Source organism: Cryptomeria japonica, chromosome 3 (genome assembly GCF_030272615.1).
Source record: "Cryptomeria japonica chromosome 3, Sugi_1.0, whole genome shotgun sequence".
Taxonomy (NCBI): domain Eukaryota; kingdom Viridiplantae; phylum Streptophyta; class Pinopsida; order Cupressales; family Cupressaceae; genus Cryptomeria; species Cryptomeria japonica.
Window position 1 is genome coordinate 585,675,089 of NC_081407.1, and position 17,936 is coordinate 585,693,024.

The 17,936-nt window shown below is 34.2% G+C and overlaps 1 protein-coding gene across 4 annotated transcripts in view; it reads right to left on the reverse strand.

The window, feature by feature from the left end:
* LOC131042652 (phosphatidylinositol/phosphatidylcholine transfer protein SFH2) overlaps positions 1-17,936 on the reverse strand; it is a 266,397-nt gene that overhangs the window by 121,426 nt on the left and 127,035 nt on the right. For all 4 annotated transcript variants that reach the window (XM_057975973.2, XM_057975971.2, XM_057975970.2 and 1 more), the window contains 3 exons: positions 10,315-10,368; positions 9,904-9,963; positions 9,671-9,766 (listed from right to left, as the gene is read on the reverse strand). In XM_057975973.2, the coding sequence (XP_057831956.2) occupies positions 9,671-9,766; positions 9,904-9,963; positions 10,315-10,368 (210 nt within the window). The remainder of the gene's footprint in view (positions 1-9,670; positions 9,767-9,903; positions 9,964-10,314; positions 10,369-17,936) is intronic.

Genomic DNA, 17,936 nt, shown 5'->3' on the forward strand with positions numbered 1-17,936 from the left:
CTACAGATAGATGATTGGATCATTAATGTATCTAGTCAATAATAGACCTGATATTTGTTATCCAATAAATGCCTTGAGTCAATTCATGTGTGAACCTAAGGAGATTCATCTTATGGCAGTAAAACATATAATGAGATACCTTCAAGGCACTCTCAACTATGGACTCAAGTATGAGAATATTGATTTGAATCTACGCGGGTTCACTGATTCAGATTGGGCTGGAAGTGTGACTGACAGGAAAAGCACCTTAGGGTGCTGCTTCAGCTTGGGTTCAGCCATGATATCTTGGATTAGCAAAAAACAGTCTTCAATAGCTCAGAGCTCTACATTGGCTGAATATATCGCAGCTTCCATGGCTGCACGAGAAGCTGTATGGCTACGGAAGTTACTTGTGGGATTATTCTGAGGACCAATGAAGCCTACTATAATTCATTGTGACAATCAGAATTGTATAAAACTCTCCGTAAACCCTGTATTTCATGATAGATCCAAACACATTGAAATCCCCTATCACTATGTGAGAGATATGGTGGATAGAAATGTGATTCAGTTACAATACATCAGTACAGGAGACCAGACAGCAAACATACTGACCAAACCTCTAGCCAGAGTAAAAGTTGAACACTTCAGAAAAGGTCTTGGTATGATTGAGTTATAATCAATTTTTGTAATCTGTACTAATATATGAGATGTTTAATGTGTAAACTTCTTTTGTCATGTTATGACCTTATGGGCTCCACCCCCTGTGTACAATTCTAAAAGGTGACGATATTTTAGACTATGAACACTTGTATTAAACATTATGAGGTGACGATCTTGTAATGTTGATATCATGCTGACTTGATATCACTTTGACTCATGGATGTGCCATGATATGTTAGGGTGGACATTATGTGACGTTATGTCAGTGCACATGCCATAACCTGGATATAAGGGAATTCAACATTCTTAAGTATTTTATATCCAAGGTATCACGTGTTATGTGATACTGATATCACGTGTTATGTGATATCTATATCACGAGATGATGTGATATATTCCTGTGTCACTCATTATGTGATGCTTCATGTTACGAGTATATGTGATATGATCCTTTGTATTATGTAGTCGTTTAATACATTTTATTATGAGAAATATGATGCTTATTTCATGGGTCTATAATTATCTTCCCTAGCTAAGAGGGAGTGTTGAAACTTAGTAGCTTCGGTAAGATAAATGATTGAATGAGAGACTTCATTTATCTCTCATTCAATCATCTACCTTATCGACATAACTACAATTTAAGTATAGACCTCATGATTAAATAAATGAACTTGTTATAACCATCTCATATGCATAATCGACAATATTACTCATGCTGTGATCAGACCAGAATTATAACTACCATAGCTATCATATGATAGCATCGATAAATGCTATCATATGATAACTATAATAGTTATCATTCTAAAATGCATGTTAATACCGATCATTTATTTGTTAACTTATCCCGATCATTTATCGGGTAACTATATAACTTCATGTTGCCCCAATCATTAATAGTTATCGGCATGTTAAATAACGTGACCGATAGCTATCGGTATAACTCACGATAAAGAGAAATGACGTGACCGATAGTTATCGGCATTAACATATGATAAGTGGTAATATTAATTGAAACGGTGTCTATGCACCGATCAAGACATGTCTTGATCAGGCATGTCTAAAAGACATGACCGATCAAGGCAGCATAGAACTATAAGTATATGCAAACGAAGTGCTAAGGATGCATCGAAATAATTAATGTAATGTTCAGAAATCTATGACATAAGAAACAGAAAATATTAGTAAAGAAATAATAATATATATAAATTCACACTTGAGCATAAATTTGAATATCATTTACAAAGAGATTTGTGATTCGAGAGTTGGGTGAAGTGGTAATCCAAGAACTTCGGAATTCTTCTCGAGAGCTACACCTTTACGAAGGTTCGAGGCAGCTTGATGGATTTCTACCTGGTGTATGGTCTGTTTTCAAAGAAAAGCTTTTGAAGAATGGCAAAATCTGAAAATCATGGTTCAGAGGGTATTTAGTTTAATATGTTTTGTTTTCACTAAAGTAAGCCTTAAGGTGGAGTATTTAAATCATAATAAAGAATTATTAGAAGATAAAGCTTACAGTTGTAATAAAGTCACCTTAGTGACAAGTGCTTACAGTTGTAATAAAGAATTATATATATTAAGCTCCATTTCTCTATCCTATAGAGAAATTACTAGAGGTTTATTCGATGCCAGCATAACATTTGGCTTCTATTTGTCTCTATTGCCTTTCTATCCGAATCTTCTCATCTCTAATTCCCCTAGCCCCCGCTTCCCAGGAAATTTGTTTCCAACTTCAAAAATCTTTTAAATTGCTTTAATCCTTGTTTTTTGTTGGTATTTTGTACTACCCCAAAGACTTCCTCTACCTTGACATTAAACTCCTATGAAAAAGGCACAATGTATTATCTTAATAATATTTTTACACCATTTCCCTATTTTATTTCATGCACACACATACCTACGTACATATAATATTCCACATCTTGTCCTCCATCCTTATATCATGCTTAAAATTGTCAATTTGGAAACACAACTTCATGTTCCCCCCTCAGCTCATATGTAATGTTCCCCCCTCAGCTGATACTTTAAAAAATTTCGCAAATATTACCATGAAATGCATAGCCCTTTCACTTTCTGATCACCCATATTCTGATTTGAGCTAGGTGGGAGCATATGGGATTGAGACACTATCTTACTAGCAACTAACTGCACAATTCTTGTATTCAATGTTAAAAAAAAAAATTAACCATGTCTTGGCGGCATAACCATCCAGACTTACGATTTCAAGCTAATATGTGATGAACCACAAAAATGATTACAATTTGATTGATAAATCAATGAAATACTAATCTAATCCAATTTCAAGAGTTATTCCAATTAATTGAGCCACAAGCTGAAAGCAGAATGTAAACACATAACATTTTCCAAATAAATCTGATATATATGATGTCAAATCTCTTAGTGCAGATAATTGTTTGCTACTAACCCGAAGAAACTTCTCTCTATTTGTTTTCGTATAATACAAACTAGAATAATTCCCAGTGGATATATTCAGCAGGACAATCCAAACAATTGCCAAAGAAATACCATAATACTTAGTTATAACAGTTATTAATATTAACTAGTAGATGTTGTAGTACCCCTTGTTTGCCCTCTCGGGTAAACGGTTAAATGCAGAAAGTAAATGCACAGAACATAATGGAAATACACTAAATAACCAGTCTCTATATTAATTCAACAGTCCATGTACATCAAGTGCTTATAATATTATATCTGACACGACTATCATGATCCTACTTCGAAGAAAAGGTACACAATATATAATACCCGAAGGGGTGCGACACAACCGTCGCAACTCCAACTACCTACCCGTCAGCTAACTAACTGACCGTCGTAACTCATTATTACCGACAACAACATAAACATAATATAACAACATAACATAATGATTATTCCCGGCAACACCCCTACCCTGTTCAAACCCTTTTTGATCTCGTTGACCAAGGTTGACTTTTCAGTGGCTTAGGTGGATGGTTGATTTATTGTGATTGTGATGTGTATTCTGGTATGACGCTTTGGAGTGTGATTGTTGAATATGATTGTGCATTATTGCTCATTGAGGAATAGATATTGATTATGCATTATTGCTTATTGATGAGTAGTTGTAAACTTTGCTTCTGCATTGTACCTTATAAATGATGAAATGTCAAGTTTATTTATGTGTTACTAATGATGGACTAACACATTTGCTTCACGTGCGAGTTGTTTTATGTATATATCGTCATGTTGTGTGGGAGTGTATGGGGTACGAGGAGATGATTTTCCATCACTCACGGTGAGACACGAAACGTCACGATTCTCCTTCACTGGTGTGTTTACCGTGTTTGTGTATATATATGTATGTGTGGTTTGGTGATGCAGGAAATTGCAAGTACAAGGTATCGACTCCACCTGGCTCCACAGGTCCGAGCATACCTAATTAACCTAATGGAAGTAGAGGAGGTAGTTCTAAGGCCCTAATGTTAACCCTAGCCTTGCTCGTTGTGAGCGTCATCAGTCTTTTGTCTACCCTGTCGGTTCGCCAAGTAAGCCACTTTTCCGACGTTGGTATGTGGGTCATAATCTGTTTTGGTTTCAGTTGAGTGTTGCGTGTTATGCGTTTTGTGTATTTAATTATTCTCTTCTTGAGTAATTAATGAGTAATTAATGTGCCGTGTTGATTAAAGGGAATTAAGAATAAATTTCATTAGAATCATTTTGTCATTAATTAGTTAATCGATTATTTTAATTGTCTAAGTTAGAATGAATGTTGGATTATTAATGAAAATTAAATTATGTTTTGAATAATTGTTGTTAAAAATAAAAGAGAAGAAAAGTTGAGTTTTATTTATTAGTTATTAAATCAATTATTGACTTTTGTGTTGAAAAGAAAAATAAAAATAAAAGAATATTAGAAATTGGTTTATATATGTCATGTTAATGTTTTTAATAAAGGAAGATTTTCAATGTTTATTAATAAGTGGAATTTTGCCCTAAATGGGATTTCTAGAGAAAATTGCTTTATATTGTAAAAAATTTGGTAAAGAAGGGGATGATTCTTCTCATGCTGGAGAAAAGTTCTCCTCTCTGCTGGTTATGGGGGTTTGGTGGAAGCTCTAGTATCTAGAGCTCTTCTCAAATTTCTTGCCAGGAAAGCTATGAAAGGTTGGGTTTTTGAAAACCTCTATTGTTTACTTGTGTTTGGTTGTTGTTTGATTCTGGTTTTCTCTCTATTGGGAAAGAAGAAGAAATGGGAAAACTGATTTTTATTGCTTTTCTTCCTGTCTGGTTGGATTGTTTTATGTGACTTTAAAAAAAAATTAAAAAAGAGAGGGTTTTACTTTGCCCAAATTTTGAGAGCAAAGAAATGGGGGTTGTTATTTTCCAGTTTGTGTTGTGAAGGAAATTAAATTGATTGAAACACCAGATAGAAAACAAGATTTTAATCTTAATAATTCCCAGGAAGAGATTCCTATTGGATGAATTTACTGTTTAAATGCATCTCTCTGATCCTTTGTTTGTTACCATAGAAAATACCCCCTATTGTATTTCTCTCAGAGGAGAAATTTAAAAGGTATATAAAAAATATATATTTATTAAACCCTGTAATTTTACAGGGAAGTTTGTTTAAAAAATAAAATAATTTAAAAAAAAAAAAAATTGGCGGGTTTGGGAGAGCCTGCGGCTCCACCCCTCACCGCCATGGGTTTCAACCCACCGTTGTGGGCCTACAAACCCATAGATGTGGGGAAAGCCCGCGGCTATGGGCTTGCAGTCCCACAGACATGGGGAGGCCCATGGCTATGGGCCTGCACAACCATAGTCGTGGGCCTTCAAACCCTACGCCCTTTCATTTCGCCATGGAAAAAAATAATAATAAGCCCGCATTCTGTTTTGGCTTCATTATTTTATTTGCCGATATAAAAATGATTTCATTGGGAATAAAATATGTTTGGATTTATAATTATACATATATAAAGAGAGAGAGAGAGAGAGAGAGAGAGAGAGAGAGAGAGAGAGAGGTAAGTTTATAATTTATTTTATATGTAAGTTCAAAATATATTTTGAATTAAAAGAGGTTTAGTGTTATTGGATTTTTAAAATTATTTTCGGATTTCGAATTTTAATAGATAATGTATAGATGTACATATAATTTGTATTTTGAAAATTGAATTGATGTAATCGCAATTTATTTTGTGAAAATAAAGTTTATATTGTTAGCCATCAATTATGTTTTGTCGATATGACTTTTAATTGAAAAGATTTATTTTGATTTAAATAATGATTTTAATTCTCCAATGTATTTAATGGTTATTTTCATTATTAGAAATTTTGAATGCAAATGAGATTTTTTGTTTATAGCCAAATTGGCTTTAATTGGGAAAGAGTTATATTTGTTTGATGATGGTGTAATTAGCTTATGAGTTGCTTTCATTCTTATAAGGATGTATGTTTTTTAAACCAAGCATTGATCAAGTCTATTGGGTGTATGTGCACTTAGACCTTTTCTATGCGTTATTCCCTAATGTGGATTTTCTTAAGTGAAAGAGTCAGTTTTTGAAAGAACTACAATTAGAGAATGTTAGTTTTTAATTAAATTCTAAGCAATCGTTATGATTCCTTAGCATGGATGTGTTTAGAGTGAAGGTGTTTCCTTTGAGTGTTTACTCTGATTGATGAATTTTGGTGTTGATTTGAAAGAGCCTTTCTTGTGTCATGATGGCATGTTGTTGAATGTAAGTTTATTGTGCGAGTTGATTTGATTAAGTTTTGGTTGTGGTCTTGTTTTGTGAATAGACCAGTTGTTCATTTCACACCTCCAGTTGGTTTAACCTTGGTAGAAGGTTTGTGATATCAAGTTATTCTTCTAGTTTTGTTTTGTTTTGTTTTGTTTTATTGTTTTTTCTGAACTCCTTGTGTTATTGACTTTTGTGTTTTGCCTTGGGGATTCTTTGGAGGTTGTGTAGTGTCATAAGGAAGAGTGGCTTTCGAGTGGGGGCCGCGCCCAAAGAGGTAGCAGGGTACCCCATCGAAAGTTAAGTAATAACTAATAACTTAATTAAAAAGCGAGGAGACACTAATCAAGATTGATTATGCCCCGCTCATGGTTGAGTGCTAATACAGACTCGAGATACAGTGGGAAGGCCTGGAATGGCAAACCAACTACCTTGTCCTCACGAAAGGTTTGATGGATCCGCATGAGACATGGATGGGGGTCGGGGGTTCGGGAGAGACTACAAAGGTAACCCAAGATGGGGGCCGAGGCCTATGGAGGCCTGCCAGGGTAACCCATACCAGCTATGTGATGACACTCTTCCCTTATGTTCACTAGTGTGTAGTCACGTGTTGGCTTTATTTTGGAGCACTCTTGTGAGAGTCATCTCTGTATGCTTTTGTCTTGTGTGAGTACCTGATGTACATGTGAGACATTGTGATGCTTTGTTGTGGCTTGCTTGAGGGCCTTAGTTCTATCGCCTAGCACAGAGGGGTGGTTCCTTTTTGGGCCACATGGTAGGGTGGTAGTGCCACTTTCCATTGGGTATTTTGTTTGTGCCTTCTTGCAATGGATTAGCTTCGTGGGTGCTTCAGATGCTTCTCTTGGATTCATTTCATTCCGTTGTTCCAGTTGGATCCTCTTTGATGCCTCAATCATTTTTGTATCTCTTGGACCCCTATGTGGTCATATGTATTATTTGCTTTTGTACACCTTGATGGCAGGATGTAATTAATGTAAACTTTATGCATATTTTTCACCTTTTATTTTATAGAACGGTCTTGCATTTGAAGAGGACCCGAAGACGTAGCCCATTAGGGGTGAACTCCGTTATCAATTTGTGTTGTATGGTGTATGTATTCATCTGGTTCCTTTTAATTTTGGATGTATGAATGGTTTTATGGTTAAAATGTATAATGTAATTTAGGTGATATTAATCTTAATTGTAGGTATGAAGTTATTAATTTAATGCAGTAATATGGATCATGATGAATGTAGCTTTAGTGACGTAAACTAATAGCAGTTGTAAATATTCAATCATGCTTAATTTAATCTCTTATGGAATTTAATTGCTATGTTCATGTGGTAATCATTCTATCATGAGTAGGTTTAATCAATCTCTTTGTTAATTGGATTAATAAACCTTAATGTTCATTTGATTAATCGAGTAATCTTCGTTGGAAACCCTTTAGGTGTTTAAGTTGAGTCTTCCACATGTGCAACTTCTTTGTAAAGTTAATCTTTTACGTTAATGTGTTCTGTATTATTTTAAAAAATATATTTTGCACTCTTTTGGAGTGTTCGTAACTGTTACCTTTACGGTTTCTTGGCAGGGCATTACAGATGTTATTCTGAAATTGCAGCTTACTAAGCACCGTATTATCATATATTACCAACTACAACAGTAGTGAATAGACCCCGTAAATATTAATTAGCCTATTTCCATATGGTACAACTGTAAGGAACTGAAATAGTTTGATTTACAAACCTTATTTCTTCAATAACTATAAACAACAATATGGCCAATAATAATAACTGGGATCCACAAAAAGATTATGCTTAAATCATGTTGGCTAGAAATGAAGTGCACCAAAATATTCAATAATATTTGACTTCCCTTGGGCTGTGATTGGAAAGGGAGAAATGACAATTCAAATTGCTAGCAGGGCTTGTCTCCTTGGGTTCAACAGCATTACATAATGTTTTGTTCTTAATATTTACCTTAGAAATAACGCTATGATCTCCTTGTTACAGCTGGAAGGACCCACAAACAGGCTGAATATTATAATTTTAACAGCCATTTTAAGGGTGAGAGGGAAGCAAGGGAGACAATAAATTTCCATGTCAGAATTTGTCCCCTTCTACGGCTGCAATTCCACTTTCAAAGGCAACCAAAATACAATTCAAATTTTCATCCAAAGGTCAATGGATTAATATGACTCAATCCCTTTTAGCAATCCCTTATATAATATACAGCAGCCACAAAAACTAAAAAAATTTAGTAGTCACAAACAAAACAAGGGAGTTTCAAACCATGTGCGGGTCCACAATCCTGTAAAATAGACTTTAAAAACAGTTCCTTATAATTTATTCAACTAAATTTTCAAAATAAATCAGCACCTTTTCAATCAATTTAAATGGTACGGCTACACCATAAATGGTATGGCTAAGTAAAGTACGGCTGGCACAAAAAATATTTTAGGAAATAAGCCAGCAATTATATAGTATTTGCAAATCACCATAAATTGATATAAAATTCAAAAATTCACAGAATAAATGAAAATATCAACTGAGACCTAGAAATCCTTTAATTTGGCACAAATTCTGGAAATCTTAAATAAGTTCCTGAAACTAATCTTCCTGCACAAATGCAATCCCTAGAGTAATCACTTCTATCGGATATGAACGTTTTTGTCCCCAAATCCAACCGGGAACCATGAGAATCTTAATCCTCTAATTTCATAACCAAGAGGGTTTTCATTCTCTAGCTAAAACATGAACACAATTGCTAAGTCTTCAAAAAAGGGGGTCTTGGCATAACAAAAAATAATTTCTTTTCCTTGAGCCCAGCTCCTTTTATAATATTTTGTTTGCTATGCTTAGCCTTTTCTAGAAGTCGCTTAAAATTCCTTTTCCTTTTAATATTTCACTTTTCCCCCTTGGCAACACTTTAAAATACGACTTAGTTGTCTCTTAAAATCATTTTATAGAATTGCTTTAAGGAGCTTTCTAATTTAATAATAAATTATAAGTTGTCTTTTTATTATATTAGAATAACTTTTCAACAACTTAAACTTAATTACTGTCTAGAAACTCAAAGAAGAGTAGATTTCTATCTAGAAAAAATTGTTGCCTAGGTAGAAACAATCTACAATTGAAGCAAGAAAACTAAATACTAAATAGTATTTCTAATCAAGATTCTTGAACAGACTTCCATCACATGTCCTTTTCCCTAGTGCAATGTTAGGCACACATACACAACCATCTATCAAATAAAAAAGCTTGGATGTGCAATACATAAAAAAATTCAATTTTCCTGAATTTGCAATCACGGACCTTAATGCGGCTTAATGCAGAGAGCTTCAGGCCTGTCATGTCCAAAACTTTCAAGCAAGTACCAATATAACTCCCATGTTTCTTTGTTGCTTCTGGCTATCATAATAATTCAAATACCAGGTCAAAAATTATCTGCAACTTGAAATGCAAAATACACTTGGACAAGAAAAAATCTTTGCTAGAAAATTTAGTTTTAAATTTTTTCTTAACAAAAAACTGTGGATGTCACTAACCAACACAACGCAATCTCGATATTCATTTATCTGTATATGGGACTGCACATACTTATCAACCTGAATAATATCAACAAATTATCAAATCATTTTAGACACCCCACAAACAGGCATACAGCTATCAAGAGAGAAAAAGAAACAATTCTAAGCTAGTTCCAAACATGTGCTCAGAAAACTTTGATGCCATTGAACTTTTGTTTATTTTACAGTTTAACCAACAAGAGAAAAAATCCATTACATGCAGGTATACAATCACAGCAAAAAGGATAAAATCTGGAAGCAAAGGAACAAAATACATAGACATAATTCTTAACTATCAATGTAAATAGTGCATATAATATAACCTAAATAAAAGTAGAGATTACAAGAGATGAGTTAACAAAGGACTTTATTTAAAAAACTTATTCTTACAGATGCTTTATCAAATGTGCTCAGCCCCAAACCAAGAGCAAAGACAGGAAGTCCCTGCAAAATGCTATTTTGAAGTTAGAAATAGTTCAAGAAATGGGATTATAGAAACCATATAAATCCCATGCATTCATAACTGTAATGAGCTAAATCAAATCACTGATGGCATTGATATATACCCTAAACAAAATAAAATAGCTATACTTTGAATTATGTGCATGGATGACAATCACACACAAAAAAACCACGTGAAAAGAACTAACCCAATCAAGGATTAGAAAAAAACTGGCAAATTGTTCATCATCATCCCCATTTCTATGCAAAAAGTATTTTTAACTAGCAGATAGATATACTAAGTTTCCCTTTAGAGCAAGATTTCAATTTTCTAGTCCTTATCTATTACATTATTTTATCTGTTTTCAGATAAAAAAAAGATTGTGTGTAGATAGACAGATAGATAGATAGTCATTCCAGGTTCATGTTTGTATTTGGGGTTTGGGTTCGGCAATTTTCCCTTTTTACCCTGGGTTCAGTAAAGCTAGGTTCAGCCATACAACACATGCCCACAAACTCACGGAAACAATTAAAATAAAAGTCATATAGCGGGTAGTATCTTCCTTTGGAATATTGTAATAATAGAGTTTGTTTTGTTTGATGAGTCGAAAATGTAATTAGTTAATAAGTACAAATAAGAAAACTTACTTTTATTGAAAGTGGATCCTTATAAAAATGTTATTTTATCATCTTCATACATTGAAGAAATGTAAATATAACAGACAATAAACTGTAAATAGACCTCTAGGAAGGCAATCTAACAATCTTCTTCTTTAGTAAAATTCTCATCATCACTAGATAAATTCATGCATTCATCAGTCTTTGGCTCATCATAGTCATTGTAACTCAAGTACTCATTTCCCTCTTGTTCCATCTCTGTTTGAGCCTCTCCTCCTCTGACTTCCATTTTTTCCTCTAACATCTTCAATTCTTTATCCTTGCATTGGTGGCTAGGCTCCCAGGTTCCTTTGCATAATAAGCAAAGATTTCTTCTTCTTAGTTCATTCTTGTTGTAATTATTCTTCCTTGCAATGGAAAAACTCTTCTTTTGTTGGCTAGAAGAAGATGTCTTGGAACAAGGTTTGATCTTTGGCACTGAAGATTCAGACTTTCCTAAGTACATTTTCTTTTTCTCCTTGGGAACCTTAGTCTGTTCTTCTTTCTTTTTTGACCTTCTTATGTAGTTTAAAAGGCCTCTTTTGCTGGGCTTCTCTAATTCAAGTAAATTCAAAAATGCCTCGAAGGAAACCATGTCTTTGAATTTATCCAGTAATCCTTGATACCAATCATCAATTTTGGTGGCCTCTTGTTCATGTTTCATCTTTTCCTTCTATACTCTTATCAATACCTCCTAGATAGGATCCCAATCAACATCATCATTCTTAGATAAGAATTTTGGTCGCTAATTCATGATCTCTCTTCTACAAGATGGCAAGAACCTTGCTTTGATCGTCCTCTATAAGATAAACCACCATTGTGCAATCCACTGAACCAACATACAACTACTAAAAATGACATTCACTAATAAAATTTTGTCATGCAACTGTAGATTTGCAACAAGAATTGGCTCCCCAACAGGCTGGTAGGAATTGTAGCTCTCATACCACTGTAAAATCCCTTTCTGACTTTTTCATGTTCTCATAAGGTTTGTGCGCTTGTTTAAATGTTTTTCGTCAAGAAAAATGCATAATTAATTGACAAATGTTAAGCACTATATAATAGATCAATTATTGCCAATAAAATTCACAAATAATTCCTGCAACTTCTAACATTAAACAATAAATGTTTAAATACAAAATTCAAAGATAAACATCAAGGTCTAACATCACTTCATATCAAAAGTACTCATTGTTACATAATGACGCAGAACAAATTTCTAGTACCTTGTTAGGTTAGAATAATTGCAGCAAAGCAAAATAAAACTTAAACAAATTATGTTCAAAACAAATTGCAAATTGGAGGTCTTTTAATAGGTCTTTAGATTTTATTAAATTTACCAGGCACAGGCACTTAATACACTCTGTAGTGAATTTCAATCTTTCACTATCCAATTTCTAAATAGTCCTCTTTGGCATTTCTCAGTTAACTGGTGACTGCTCCAAACTTTCCAGCCTATTTTTCCCAATCTGAACAACAAACAAATTTCATGCAATGGTCCACTTTCCTGACCTCAACGCTGCTCTGTTTCTCTTCTCTTGATATCACTGTGTTTGGTTCCCATGCACCACTCAATGTACATTCTATCTTTCCTTGCACAGCTGTACCTGCTGTGTAGTGCCCTCCCTGATTCATCCTTTATGAGAGGATGTGATAAATAATTTTGGATTTATTCATGCTCTTGATGCCTCTTGTTTCATTCTTTATACGGATACTCTCTTTCACGTTAATGGATTCATTTTGATTACCGTGACAATGCTGACTCTATGCTCTGGTTTGATTATTGAAGATAGGTGAATGATTAGCTTCATGGTTATTTCACTAGTTAGGGCACAAGGTTCATGATTATTTCTAATGATGATTTATCTTAGACATTTCATATTGACAGATGATACATTATGATTTATGTGGATGATGTTATATCCTGGATTATTATGATGATCAGACTTATATTTAGCGATCTATATGCACTCACTATTCATATGTGGTTTATGTTGCTTACGAGGTCATGATGACATCTTGGTTATGCTAATCCTATTCCATGATTATGATTGGTGGATTGATGCTATGATGGTTGTGATTGTCTTATGACTGTATATGTGATAAGAGACGATGTCATACCACTCATCATGAGCATGATATGACATTGTAATTCTCTTTCACTTGCTTGATTATTACGATATATGTTATTGTATATCTTGTTCCATGGTTATCGATGGTTGCAGGATTGCGGGTACCAAACATTGATACCTGGTTTCACAAGTCTGAGCATGTCTTCATCCCAATGGCAATTGATTAAAGATGGCATAAGTTTCCTTCCTTACACTCTAGGTCTAAGTTGATATCCTTGTCAATTAGTATGGCAGTTGAGTTGTCTTGTGGCGTCATGCAGTCTGTTGTTCGACCCTTGTGTCGGGTTGCTTCGTGAAGCTTGGTTATTTATTTAATTAATTAATAATCGATTTATATCGTTTAATAATGTTAAAATTAATTTATTATATAGTTGGATATTTAATTATTATTTGAGTGATTTATTGTGGAGATTTAATATTTAATTATATTGTTTGATTATGGTTTTTATGAGCTTTGGTTTATTAATATTATTTGATTAATGTTTTATCGATTTATTGGGTTATATGCATTTAGTGCTTTAATATTTATTTAATTGATTTAAAGATTTGGTGTTTTATTGATTATTTATTTATTATTCATTTGTTGTTTAAATATTATTTCTAATGTTGATTATGATTTTATATTGAATTGTGGTGTTTATTTATAATCGCCCTTTATTTATTTATTATTGGGCTTTGATTTATTTTGTTGGGCCTTGATTTATTATTTAATTGTTATTGGTTAGTTATATTATTATTATTATTTCCTCTGTTACTAGTTGGGTAATTTAATATTATAATTCTTACCTACCCCTTGGTGTTATTTGCTAAAAGCCTTGGGTAAATAAAATATTATATTTGGGGATATGGTAGGTAAGTAATATAGTTTCTCCGAATATTTTGATTGGCTGGGATTTTTCTATAGTTGAATGCAATTTTCTATTTAATAATTTTCCTGTGCATTTGCCTGGGTTGGTTTTTTCTGAGAAATTCGAAGATTGCTCGACATTTTGGTTTCGATTTGGAGCTTGGTTGAATTTTTTAAGCTTGCTGGCTTTGGAATTGGATTGCTCTTCATCAATTATCTTTTACCATCACTTTTATTTTCCAGGTCAGTTGATTTTGCCTCTCTACATATTTCATTTACGGAAAGAAATGTTTGCTCTGTGTTTGTGTAATGATTGATGCCGGTGAAAGATGTCGAATGCTGATTGGAATAATCTGATATGTTTTTCTGAATCATTTCTTTGACCAGTGGTTGGAACTTTGGTTTTGTTAATGCAGTTTGAGGTTTTTGGGATAACTTGCGTGTTATTGACTTTTGGAATTTGACAATGTAAAATGAATAACAAATGCAATACATAGAATAATTTACTGAAAATGAATTTCAGATTTCTGATTTATTTATCAGCAAAGAACAAATGGAAATAAATGATTATTTTTTACAACCCAAGCCAATAATGGCCTACCAAGAGTCCAATTTTAAGAATAGAAGGTGATTTATTGGCCTGAACAAGTGGAAAGATTGAATGAAGCACCTCCAGCTGCAACTAATAGCTCCAATGAGCTTTATTCACCTACTGAATAATTATCTAAAACAAATTTGTGAAGAAATCTTGATTCCAATGCAATTCCTGAACTTTCCCCAAGAGAGACTCCAATTTGGTGCGCTTTCTACCCCATAGATTTGCTCCTGTAGCTCCAATATGAACCAATTTCACCAAATAAACAATGAGATTCTTCTTATTTGCTGCTAACAATAAATTTTGTACCTAAGAACCAAGTTAGAACCCTTGTATTTATTTTCTTGAAGCTCCATGCTGCTCCAAGTGGTACGATTCAGCTAGGGTATGAATGGCTGGCCCCAAAATGCTATAATACTCTGATATATCTCCAAATATATGCTCAGATCTGATAATCAGGTTGTAACCCTGCTGTGAATGCTGTCAAACTCTGACTTTTGGCCCTTTTTGGAAAAATATGAACTTTCCAAGCAATTCGATGTGCTTAAACATGAGGGAGATTTCGTCCTCTCACCCAAATCTGAAGGTTTCTGTCTCCAAATTCAGTTCAGACTCCTGCAAATTCAAAATGGCTCTAAAAAAATAGCAATCTTCAATGCCCAAATTGTATGTACAAAGCTCTTTTATTCTTCTCAACCCTAAACCTCTTTGGCATCATTTGAAGATTCCAATGGAATCTTTTCCCCTCATAAAGTTGTGCCCACCTTGAGGGTTGCTTTCTCATGATTGAATTGACCACTTTTTAAAATATTATAATCTCCTAGGAGGGCGTACAAGGTAATTTTCCATAAAGTTACTTTTAAAACATCTTTTAAATAAACTTCTTCTATTTTTAGAAAAAGTAACTTTATAACATGATATTATAAAGTTTATATGATATAAATCCATTCAAGCCAGATTTTGGCTAAGTATAAACCTTTTGCACCCGAAATCATCCCCTGTCCACTAATTTCACCTGCGGGGATGGCTAACAGATGAATCTAGGACCACTGAGTGATCACTGGAAAAATGGGGACATTACAACGAGGGATTTGGAAAAAATATTATTGAAATTAGGATAATAATAATAATAAGGTTATATTGTATAGTTTAGGAATAAAATATATTGGCATTTTCCTTATTTGTTTTGTTGATGCCGTGAATGGCTCTTTGACCATTTCCTGAGATTGCTTGCCTGCTATGATTCTGCTTGTGGCTTGAGAGTTTTGGAACGGTTAGCATATTGCTTGTGTGAATTGTATCATATGGATTTTGGAGACCTATTTGTATTTGTCATGTATTGGCTCTCTCTGTTGTTGCCAGGAGCTATATTCCTGTTTTGGGTAAAGTAAAATCTGTGTCTTTTCGACCATTTGTAATAATGGCCAAGTTTCTTTGATTAAATATTGTCCTTGCATCCTCATTGATATATTTTGGAGTCTTTTCAAAGCCTATGTATCTTCTTGAGTTATCGAAAATTCTTCTGAGTCCATTTTTCTGAGTTTTTAGTCTTTGTGTCAATGCGCCACTGTTTTGGTCCTATGCGCTACAAAATGGGTCAGACGCACTACTTTACCAGGCAGATGCGCTCCAGAATGCCTCAGATGCGCTAAACTGCCCTATTTTGGTATTTTGACAGTTTGGGATATTTTGTGATCAATTTTCTGAATTTTGCTTTATACCAGAGGCTTTTTATGAAGTTCTTGAGGTTCTCAAATCTATGCATTGCATAGATTTTGGTTATTTGTATTTATTTTGGCTCCAGCAAGAGGGATAATGCCTTTCCATTGAGGATTGTGTATATTACCATATTGCTCCAGCAAGATGGACATACCTTGTTGTAGAGGTTTTCCCTGTTATAGCTCCAGCGAGAGGATTAGTGCCTCGCTTTTGGGGATCCGGTTGTGTATGATTGGATATGATGGTTTCATACCATGTTCTTGTTAATTGATTTGGTTGATTTTTTGTTGAGGCTCTTGGAATTATATGGGTTTTAATTGATGGTTTTGGCATATGTGAATGTGGTTATTATTGTTATTTGTTATTGAGCCTCCTTGTGATGTTATTTGTGTATTTACCCTAAGGTCTTGGTACATAACTAGGGAGAGTGGGCTTCCACATGATGACCAAGGGTCAAGAGAGAATAGGCTATCATGAGGTTCCTTGTAAGAATGCTTGAAGTCTAGACTACCAAGATCACATTGGTGGTTTTCCTTGTTTAAATAAGTGATAACAATAACAATTAATTAGATGGGTTGGGTAAATAGGATTCATCTAAACAAGATAATAATTTGATTTTGGGCCCAAACGCTTAGTCCTAGGGGGGATATTTTCTGATAAGCTTGGAGAAGGTCGTTGAGATGGCAAGCCAAACTCCCTTGATTCTCTCATAGGTTGAGATGGCTCCACATGTCTATCAGGGTTGATGTTTCCCCCTCTTAGTGAGCATAGCATGTAGAGACATGTCTATCAGAGTGTGGCCTTATTCCCTTCTTTGTGAGGATAGCATGTGATGACACTCTTCCCTACATGTGTCCATGATCCTTATGCCTTGATTGTTGGTACACCTCTGGGAGTTTATTACTTTTCGATTAGCCTTCTTATGTGATTGGCTTATCTCTTTATGTGGTTGGTTTATATGGCTTGATCTTGTCCCTTGGTTGTTAGGTGTCATCCTAGGTCCAGAGTGTAGGTTGGGCTCTTGTGTCATCTCCTAGCACGGGGGGTGGTTCCATATTGGTTCCACATGGACGGGTGGTTTGATGCCTTCTTCCATTGGTATGTTCTTCGTTGGATGTTAGTGTGCGTGGATGTGGATTCATATCTCTTCTTCATGTGGATGGATTCTTGGAGCATATTCCATGTAATAAGATAGTAATAATGCATTTTGAATCATGAGAAAGATGTGGATGTTAAAGAGACTATGTATCTTGTATTTTGTGGACATATGTAATAGGACTTGTAGTAGATTGAGACCATGATGTATTGTAAATTGTAATAGATTATGATAGGAATAATGTTGTAGATGGATATTCATGTATGCAATTGCAGTGTTGGAAAGAAATTAAATGATTAAGTAATGTTGTTGGATTACCTTATGTGTACCTATGGATTGTAGTGAGAATGTTAAATGCTCATGTAGACATTAGAATGAATGTTCTTAATGGAAAAGATGTTAATTCTTTATTGAGCTTATTCTTGTATATATAGCTACATATAAACATCATAATGCAATGTATGTTTATTCTTAGATGGGAAATGAACTAGTCTTGCATTAGGTAAAGCTTAATTTTGGTATCAT